The sequence below is a fragment of the Enhydra lutris genome, unplaced genomic scaffold, assembly GCF_002288905.1.
Source record: "Enhydra lutris kenyoni isolate GAN:26980312 unplaced genomic scaffold, ASM228890v2 scaffoldscaffold80, whole genome shotgun sequence".
NCBI lineage: Eukaryota > Metazoa > Chordata > Mammalia > Carnivora > Mustelidae > Enhydra > Enhydra lutris.
Genome location: NW_019154164.1, coordinates 4644549 through 4655192, shown reverse-complemented (window position 1 = coordinate 4655192; position 10644 = coordinate 4644549). Strand labels below are relative to the sequence as shown.

The window sequence follows — 10644 nt, the reverse complement described above, 5'->3', positions numbered from 1 at the left end:
AACAAAATTGGGACGCTGCCCGTTTGCAGTCCTCCGGTATCCCTCCTGTTCTCTCCAATTCCACAGACCCTTCAAGACAGCAGTTCCGTTTGCTCTTCTTATAATTTTCCCTATAGAGTTGGACATGCATATACATGTTGTTTGGGGAATTTGCCGCACATGCAACGAAAGCGTAATTCCCAACTAACAGTCAAATCCTTCTCTTTGGAGCTACCCAGAACACACCTACCCTCTCTTCCATATGACAGCCCTTCACAGACTTGAAGACAGTGTTGTGACTCTCCCGTGAGTTAAGAGCACCAGCTGAGTCAGACAGATCCGAGTGACAAGCACAGCTTCACCCTCTCCGCTGTGAGGGCCAAGGTAAGTTACTTGATTTTATTTTCTCTCTACTTCAGTTCCTTAGCTGATTTATAAAAGGGGGAGGGAGTTAAAAAAACCCACTTCATTGGCTTATGGGGCAAGAAATAATGTAATGTATGCAAAGTGCTTAACACACTGCCTGGCGGGGTGAGCGTTCTGTCAATGCTGGCTATTTCCACCCCCCTCCCACTCCTCTATTTATAAAGAGCCGGGTGGGCATTTCAAGTGTCAGGGCTGTTGGGGAGAAAGGCGGGGCGAGGAGGGTTTCTTCCTCCCTAATTGACCAGGGAAGGCAAAAGACTCTGAAGTCAACCAGGTATTTCTTAATCCTGAGGTGGTCTATTTTCAGTTATCCGGGTGCCTGTTTGCTGGGGCTGGGGGAGAGCATATTGTTGAGAATCTAGGGAAAGGTTTATTTTCAAGAGCCGGAAAGCTGTTTGTTGACATATTGAACCGTCTCTTGTTTATTCTTATTTCCCTGAGCAGCTAGCCATGCAATCCCCCAAACTCAATTACCTTTTGTGAGGCGGCCGGAGCAAGACACCTCCTAGCTGTATTGATCAGTGCAGACTGGGCAGGACGTGAGGAACCTCAGAGATGCTAAGAAGCAATTTCTGGGCTTTTCCTGCCTTAGAAGGCCTCCCCTCTCTGTGTTTGGAGAGACACTGGCATTAATAAAATTCAAGTCCGTGCCCCAAATGGACTGAGCGTGCAGTGGGGGCCATGTCTCTCTCACTAGCCTCCTTCGAAGGAGGTCGATGACGAACAGTCACCATAGACCAGAACTTGGAATCCTGGAGTGGCCAGTGCCAGAATGGTTTTCCAACTGTAGCTCTTTGCACACACTGGGTTTTGCAAGCAATTGCATGATATGAACTCTGAATGCCATTGCAGCTAGAAAAAGTTTGGAAGGAGACACACCCAACTGTGAACAGATGGAGGAATGGGACTTGAGGGGATAGGGGGTGGGGTAGGATCAGGACTCGCTTTATCTGCATGTAGGATTTCCAGTTTTTATTCCTCAATTATTTGTATAATTATCAGGTAGAAATAAAAGTTGGACAAATGAGAAATTGCTTTTCAAAACAAAACAGAGCAGAATAAAATGCAGAAGAAATGCAAGCCATTGGAGATATTTCTCAGAGGTCACTGCTGACTGAGGAGTCAAGTAGTGGAAGCCTTAAGTGTGTTGGGAGAGAAAGGTTGCTTGGGTCGGGGAGATGTTGGGGATCCCTAGAGAGAGCCCGTGGAGAGAGCAGGAGAGAGGGCTAGACATAGAACCCCAGGAGAACACACCTTTTTGCAAAAGAAAACATTTTTCCCCTAGGACACCAGTAATATGGGTCCGTTATAGACAAACGAGAAAACATAGATAAGAAAAAGACAAGTAAAAATCCCCTTTAATTCCACCACTCAAGTACGGTCACTGTTAACGTTTTGCTCTGTGTCCTTCCAGACTGTATTTTTTTTTTTCAGTGCAAAAATATAGGTGGTTATCTTATAAAGATCAGCTCACCAGTTTCAATGGCTGTTACAGATCCACCACAATTTGTTTAACAATTCAATGAAGTGTGTTTTAACACTGGCATTTGAGGTCATTGCCAAAATTTTATGATCCTAAACAACCGTGCTTTCTAGCTGTGTGACCTTGGGAAAGCTAGTTAACCTCTCTGTGCCTCTGGTTCCCCATCTGGAAATGAAGGTGATGATCATATCAACCTCATAGAGTTGTTATGAGTAACAAATGAGACCCTGTACATAAAGGGCTTGGCACAGGGCCTGGCACAGTAAATGCTTGCTTTCCTGGTGAGGTACATAGTTGTTGCTGTTGTCGGCTTTCCTGGGAGTATATTTTGGTTTAGGGGAAAGGGAGGAGCTCTGGGGTCCAACGGAGCTGTGTGCTTGTGGTCATGGCAGTTCCCCCACTGGGGCTCAGTTTTCTTCTTTGTAACATGGGAATTAATAGGACCGAGCTCACGGGGTCAAATGAGAGAATGTAAAGCCCTCAGCCCAGTTCTTGGCATGTGGGACGAGCTCAATCAAAGTCAGTTGGTGGTATTACTATTACTATTACTATTACTATTACGATTATTATCACCGTAAGTCAGCCACTGGTGGGGGTGGGAGAAGGAAGGTGGCAGTGAGTCAAATGCTTGGAGCCTTTCCAGCCACTTGTTTGATTCCAAAGAGAGGAAATGATTTGGGGGTCCTCATCGACCCAGGGCCCCAGTTGGAGCTTTGTCATTGACTAGCTCTGGGACTCGGTAGCAATTTCTCTAAGCCCGACCGTCTGGGTAGTGTTGGTGGCTAATGGTGAGCATGGGAAGGTTTGCAAATAACCTGAATGCCTCCCGCCACCAACCCTCAGACTCTGCGTCCCTATCTACCTGGGCTACTTGAACTTCACCTGAAGGCTTTGCCTTGTGGGGGGCCTCAGGGACCAATTCTGCCCTGCCTCTGGTGGTTAAAAGGATCATGATTCGGAAAGTTTTGAGGGCTCTGGCAAACCATTCTGCTAGCTCGACCTTGACCTTGTGCCCCAGTTGTGGAAAGCAGGTGGGAGACCGCCTCTGTGAGCGAACCCTCACCTGGTAGGCTCGGGACTGGCGTGCTTTTCGTGCCGGCTGGCTGCACACTCCAGGGTCTTGGCCATCAAATTCTAGCCCATGGTGGGGACACGGGTTGCCAGATTTCCTTCTGGGTATCTGACACGGGGGCAAATTGGCTTTTTATGATTATGTGGCAGGCCTATATTAATAGCACCCACGGCCCATCCTCTCAAACCCTGGTTTCCCTGCACCCAAAACCCTCGGAACTCTCCTGATCATTGCACTCAGCCTCCAGCCGCAGTTCCCCTTACCACCCCCCCCAACACCTCCCCCTCTGCCCATACTTCCACATCGCAGCCTGGCTCCCCAGACTCCTGGGTCTGCTCAGCTGCAGAGGATATGTCTCATTTCTGTCTCATCTGTGGAATTGCGTGAATCTCCTCTTTTCTCTGGGACAGCCAGAGGCGGGCAGAGGGGGCTGGCGCAACTATTGGGGGTGAGGGGGAAAAGGGGTGGAGTTGCATAGGCCAAGTGCTAAAGCGGAGCTTCTGGAGGGCTGTCAAATGAAAGGCGGCCAGAGGCAAATGTCAGAGCCTATATAGAGGCAGGAATCTGGGACCAGAGAGACGGAGCAAGCACTAGCAAGTCAGGAGCAGTGGGGCGGGTGGGCGGGCAGGCTGGCTGGCTGGCTGGCGGGCAGGAGGGGGGCGTGGCAGGGGATAGCTAAGGGAGATTACAGAGAACAGCTGCTGGTACTGGGTCTTACTTTAATGAACTGGCTGGGCATGGGGCATAAGTGAATTGGCCAGACCCAAAGAGCCAGGGGCGCAGAGGACATACTCTCTTCTCCCTAACTGGCAAGGTAAGATCTTTCTGGGTTTTGCCTGGTGGGGAACTGTAGCATGTTCAGGGATTTTTCTGAAGATGGGAAGTGGACATCTATGAATGCTCTTTTGACTCATCTTTCCCATTGTGCTAATTATTAGGGCAACCAAGGTGCCAGTAGGAGGCTAATATTTTTCTTCCTATGCCCCTTTCTGGGGCTGTCCAGGCTGGAGATTGGTGGTGGGGGTGGTGGGTGGTGGGGGTTGTGTTGGTGATGTGACTAAGAGGGAGAAAAGGCAGACAAGGTGGCTCATTCTAGCACAGTGAGATAGCACATTATGCCATAGTAGGGGGCTCTGGCATTGAACGTACCCGGCAATCTGTGTGACAGGAGGCAAGTTATTAAGCTTCTCTGGGCCTTAGTTACCTCGCTGATGAAGATGGAGTGCTGAAATCTCTTAGCGATGTTGTGGGGACCAAATGAGATGATGCGTGTAAAGTGCCTAGCAGGGTGCTTGCCAGTCAGCGCATGCTTAGGAAATGTTCACTGTTAGTATTTCCTTTGCTAGTATTCTTGTTATCATTATGGAGGCACAATGCCACGAGATTGATGACTTTTGTGACATTGTCCCAAATAAGCAAGTGTTCCGTTTGTGGCATGGGCAGGCTGCAGGGGTGCGTCAACATTGTGTAATGTGCGTGTTGCTTTCCGAGCTATGTGCCAAGAAGCCCCTCCTGGGGCTGCTTATGGGGGCGGACTGGAGGAGGGGTGAAACTCTGGGATTGCCCACCTGTGTGTCATCGGAGAAAGTGCTATAGCCTATTCAAGTGATGTCAGAACGGCAACTTAATGCAGCGTTAGGGATGCCAAAGTCTAGACAACACCGAGGAAGGGGTGATCATAAGGACCATACAGTTTTTACTGTCACCGTGACCCTATTTAGCCCCAAACCCTGGCTAATCTGAGAAAGCTGGAAAATGGGAGTAATCATACTATCACACAGGGTGAAAAATTCGAACGGGGTAACACTTGCAAATCCCTGTACCTTCTAGACAGTTTGGAGTTTGTGTGCAGTTGCCTAAGTGTAGTGCCTGGAACACACTAAGTGAGCAACCCATGGTAGTCGTAGTGGTTGCTGCGTTTGTCAGTAATAAAAATGATAATAGACAGGATTTTTGGTTCACAAAATGCTGTGATATTAAAGAGGATTTTCAGCCCATGGATCAGATAAATGCCTTGCTTTTTCCTGAGAGGGACCTTCAGGACCATCACAGTAGCAAAATGGGGATTAAACCCCTGGGCAGGACTCAGTGATCCCTAAGAACTAATGATCAGCCCCGGGGCAAAAAGCTTTCTCCTGCAGGTCCCCCAGTGCCTTGGCTGTGAGTGCTCTGGTGGGAGAGGGAGACTGCACTTCTCAGAGTTTCCCACAAGGTGGCGCTGCCGCTTCATTTGTTCTGGGACGCCGAGGCTCCTTGCTCCGGAGCTAGCTGGGATTTGTAGCGTTTAGAAATGGAGAGGCTGTGCTGTGCTGGGCTCTGGGACTGAGTGATTTGGTTTGAAAAGAATAGGGCTGGAAGAGATCTTTGCTCCAGCTTTAAGTCCGTTCGCGGTCGCACAGCGCCTTTAACTTGATAGGCCCATCTCTGGTGCCACGTATCTGGCAACGCGCCGAAAAGGTCCCCGTCGCGAGTCATTGGTCTATCTCCCAATCTTTTTGATACTGGCTTTTGACTACCAAACTTGTTTCCTGTTTACAGATTTTCTTGCCATTTGGGCTTCAGCACGACTCCTTGATCTCATCACTTTAGGGACTCTTTCTAGACGATCTTGATCTTGTGGCCATGGCCGACATGTCGATACCTTTAAGCTCACTCCGATTCAACAGTATGCTGAGGGAGGAAAATGTCGAGCCCCAGAACAGGGGGACGACCTTCTCTGGACCAATAATAGAGACCAGAGCAGAGGTCCAGATCTTACAGTCTCAAGTACAGCCTACAGTCTCCGCATCAGCGTCAGACCCCGGAGGGATGTCTGCACAGTTGATGACATCCCCAGCCTTTGACACCATGTCTGCACCTCTGATGGGAGCATCAAATGCTGGAGCACTGTCCCCACCACTGATGCCAGCCTCGGACTCCGGGGCACTGTCCCCATTGCTCATGCCAGCTTCTGATGCGGAAGTGCTGTCCCCCTTGCTCATGCCAGCCTCAGATTCTGGAACACTCTCCCCATTGCTGTCCACTTCAGACTATGGATTAATGTCCCCGGGGCTGATGACAATTCCCGACTTTGGAACAATGTCCACAGCATTAATGACCACACCGCATTCTGCAGAGATATCACCATTGGCGATGCCAGCTTCATCCTCTGGAGCGATGTCCGCACCGATAATGAACACTCCAGTCTCTGAAGCGATGTCCACACCCTTGATGCTGGCCCCAGATTCTGGAGAGATATCTCCACTCCTAATGCCAGATATAAATCCTGGAGTGATGTCCACACAGCAGCCAATGCCAGCTCCAAGCTCTGAAGTAATGTCACCATTGCAAATTACTGACGAAGACACTGAAGCAATGTCTAAAGTCCTAATGACTGCTCTGGCCTCTGGAGAGATATCTTCGCTGCTAATGTCAGGCACAGACTCTGAAGCCTTATCCTCGCTGATAATGTCAGCCCTCGCTTCGGAAACAACGTCAACCCAGCCAATGAGCACCCAAGACTCTGGGGAAATCTCCACCCAGCTAATGTCTAGCACCGATCCCGGAGTAGGGTCTTCACCGATAATGTCAGCGCCAGGTTCTGGAGCAATGTCTGCACCAGTCCTGGCGGTCCCAGATGCCGGAGAGGTGTCCACATTGCCTAAGGTAGCTCCAGACCCTGAAGCCATGTCCCCGCTGATCATGACAGCCTTAACTTCAGGAGCGATGCCCAGCCAGCTGATGTCAGCCCAAGACTCTGGAGTGATGCCCCCACCATTAACACAAAATCTAGACCCTCAAATCCTGTCTACTCCAGCAATGAGAGCAGCAGCCCCTGGAGGGATGTCTGCAGGACCGACAAGAGCCCCAGACCCGAGAGCGAGGTCCATACCACGAATGAAAGCTCTAGCCTCTGGCAATATGCCAACACTGCTAAAGCCAGTCCCAGACTCTCCAGCCATGTCTGCTCCACTGATGCCAGCCACAACCTCTGGAGCCATGTCCACGGAGCAAATGTCAACCGCGGCCTCTAGAGTGACGTCCACACAGTTAACCATGGGCAGAACTTCTGGAGCGGTGTCTACAGGCTTAACGAAAGCCACAGCTGGTGGGGCAATGTCCACGTCGCGAATGAGACCCCCAGCCTCTGCCATGATGTCCATGCCACTAAGGAGAGCCCCAGCCTCTATGGCTATGTCCACACAGCCAATGGCAGTCCAAGCCTCTGAAACAATGTCCGTGCTACAACTGTCTGCCCCAGCCTCTGGACCGATGTCCGCTCTGCCAATGAAAGCCCCTGTCTCTGGAGCGATGTCTATGCCACAGAGAAGAGCCGCAGCCTCGGGAGTGACAGCTGTGCCGCAAATGAGAGCCTCAGCCTCTGGAGCAATGTCCACCACACTGATGACGGCCAAAGCCTCTGGAGCCATGTCTCCACTGCTAATGAGAGACACAGCCTCAGGAGTGATGTCCTTGCCACAAATGAGAGCTACAGCCTCGGGAACAGTGTCCAAGCCACTAACGACATCCAAAGCCTCAGAAGCCATGTACATGCAGCAAATGACAACCACAGCTTCTGGAGACATCTCCACGGTGCTAATGAGAGACACCGCTTCTGGAGTTAGGTCCATGCGGCAGATGACAGACACGGCCTCTGCGGGGATGTCCACACCACTAATGAGAGCCCCGGCCTCTGGAGACATGTCCACACCACAAATGACAGCTGCAGCTTCTGGAACTATGGCCATGCCTCTAATGGGAGCCCCAGGCCCTGGAGCGATGCCCACAGCATTAATGAGAGCCACAGCCTCTGGAAAGATGCCCGGTCAGCCAATGAGCACCCACGACTCCGGAGGGATGTCCATGTCCTTCATGAGATCCATGACCTCTGGAGGGGTCTCCCCGCTGCAGATGCAAACCCGAGCCTCAGAAATGATGTCCACACCCAAAATGAGAGCCCCAGCCACTGGGGTGCTGCCCACACCACTAATTAGAGCCCCAGACCCTGGAGAGATGTCTGCACTGCTCACCCGAGCTTCATCCTCTGGAGAGATGTCCCCACCACTTATGAGACCCCCAGTTTCTGGAGAGATGGCCACATCTCTGAGAGTCCCAGCGTATGGGGCAATGTCTACTCCACAAATAACAGCTTCAGCCCCTGGAATGATGCCCATGCCACAAATGATGGCTCCAGTCCCTGGAGCCATGTCCACACCCCTGATGAGATCCACAGCCTGTGAAGCGATGTCCATGACTCAAATGATAGCCACGGCCTCTGGAGGGGTGTCCCTGCCACTGATGAGAAGCCCAGCCTCTGGAGCAATGTCTGCACCGCAAATAATGCCCTCAGCTTCTGGAGAGATGTGCACACTATCGATGAGAGCTCCAGCCTCTGGGATAATGTCCCCGCCACTGGTAAGAGCCCCAGTCTCTGGAATTGTGTCCGTACCACTAAGGAGACCTTCAGCCTCCGAAGCTGTATCTGCAGAGATATTGAGAGGTCCAGCCTCTGGAAAGATGGCCCCTGCACAAATGACAGCCATGGCCTCTGGAGGGATGTCCAAGCCATTAACGAGAGCCACAGCCCCTGGAACCATGCCCATGCCATTGATGTCAGCCATGGCTTCTGGAGACATGTCTGTGCCGCTAATGAAAAGCATGGCCTCTGGGACAGTGTTCACACTCCAAACAAGAGTCACGAGTTCTGGATCTACGTCCTTGCCACAAACCACATACGCAACTTCTGGAGGGATGCCTGTGCCGCCAATGAGAGCCTCAGGTTCTGGAATGATGTCCACGCCAATTCTGAGAGCCACAGCGCCTGGAGGGATGTCCGTGCCACCAGTGAGGGGCCTAGTCCCGGGAGCCCTGTCCATGCCCCAGATGGCAGCCACAGCCTCCGGAGTGATGTCCACTCTGGAAATCAAAGCCATGGATTCTGGAGAAACCTCTGCCTCTCACATCAATGTCACAGCATCTGGATCAAAGTCCATACCCCACACAACTGCCACAACAGCCGAAACAAGGAAGCCAACACCACAGGAAGTCCCATCCTTTGGCATGTTGACCCCAGCACTCTGTTACCTCTTAGAAGAGCAGGAGGCAGCCCGGGGCTCATGCTCTGTGGAGGAGGAGATGGAGGTCGATGAGGAGAAGCAAATGAAGGGCTTTTTGAATGACTCTGAGAAAATGGCGTTTCTGGTATCCCTTCATCTGGGGGCAGCAGAGAGGTGGTCCATCTTGCAGATGGAGGTAGGCAACCCCCTCTCCGATGAAAACAGATCTTTCCTGAGCAGATCACAGGGCTTATATGACTCCCTGTCCGAGATAGACATCCTCAGTGCCGTTCTTTGCCATCCCAAGCAGGGCCAGAAGTCAGTCAGGCAGTACGCCACTGACTTCCTGCTGCTGGCCCGACATTTGTCTTGGTCTGATGCCATTCTACGGACCAGGTTTCTGGAAGGACTCTCAGAAGCTGTTACCACCAAAATGGGCCGGATCTTCCTGAAGGTGGCTGGCAGCCTAAAGGAGCTGATAGACAGGTCCCTGTACACCGAGTGCCAGCTGGCTGAAGAGAAGGATTCCCCGGGCAGCTCCGGCCAGGTTCTGCTGTCAGCCTGTAAGCGGAATAATGAGGAGGCAATGGAGAATGAACTGAACTCCTATCAGCAGACTGAAGAGGTAATGATGGGGGAAACACACTCAAGGGCAGTGGTGGGGGGTGATGGGGAATGCACCCTGCTCCTTTGGGTAGAATAAGGAAGAGGTGAGTGGGAGGCATTGAACTTCTCGCCCACAACCCCCAACCTGGAGTTTCATCGGTGGCCTGGCTATGCAGTGATTGGGGGCATATTAACCACTTTGAAGCAGCGCCCCTGCCCAAGTTCCTGGGGGCCGGGAAGGGCTGGGATGGCTAAAGGTCTAAGTCTTCTGATTATGAGGGAACCACCTGGGGCCCAACTCTTCAATTATCCCAAGGGAGGCATCATCTTTGGGGGGAGCTGAGTCCTACCTACAGGCACATGTGTTGTGGACCCAGGTCACTAGGGAATCTGGCCAGCCTAGTCCTCAGTCACACGTTATGTGCATGTGGTATGTTAGCCAAGTTTCTTGAACTGCTTAGTTACTGACGTTATCCAGGCAGAACCCCCTTAGCATCATAGTAAGTGTGGCTCTTACCTCTGCTGGTTTTTGTCTGTCTGTTTTTCTCACTCCCAGCACCAGCATGTTCCCAAACGCTGTTACTACCTGAAAGAGCATGGAGACCCTCAAGAGGGTCTGCATGACCACCTTCGACAGAGCACAGGCCATCACAAGGCCCCCACCAACAAGTAATGCTTTCTGGAATCTTCTCCTGTGATGTCTGACTCCGCTGCTAACTTGAGGACTGGTTCCTGGACCCATTCCATTCAGTTACATCATAAACCTTGTGGCCTTCCTCCTTCAGCCTCCCCGCTCCAAGCACAATCCCCCACCCCTTCGTAACTTCCTGATGTCTGACTTGACCTTCTCTTTTACCCCACATGCCTATGACCTATCCTGACAATCAGAAGTGTGGACTTCGAGAGTGTTTGGTGTATGAGGTTCTGAACTCCTATTGCTGTCAAGACCAGTCCTAGTTCCTGGTCGAGAGAAAAGTCTAGGCAGGATAAACCATGTCCTACCTCCAAAACACCTTAGAGTGTCTTGCCATGTGTCATCAGGC

At 51.5% G+C, this 10644-nt stretch overlaps 1 protein-coding gene across 1 annotated transcript; it reads left to right on the top strand.

Moving 5' to 3' along the window:
• The first annotated feature begins 5582 nt into the window (after nucleotides 1–5582).
• Nucleotides 5583–10274, top strand: LOC111160953 (retrotransposon Gag like 9). Its single transcript, XM_022524354.1, has 2 exons — nucleotides 5583–9620; nucleotides 10158–10274. Exons 1-2 carry the CDS (start codon nucleotides 5583–5585, stop codon nucleotides 10272–10274), a joined length of 4155 nt encoding a protein of 1384 aa, XP_022380062.1.
• Nucleotides 10275–10644: the final 370 nt, after the last annotated feature.

Coding starts and splice junctions, on each gene's coding strand:
- LOC111160953 (XM_022524354.1), top strand. CDS start 5,583: ATGGCCGACATGTCGATACCTTTAAGCTCACTCCGATTCAACAGTATG. Junction 9,621..10,157: donor CCTATCAGCAGACTGAAGAG/GTAATGATGGGG, acceptor TCTCACTCCCAG/CACCAGCATGTTCCCAAACG.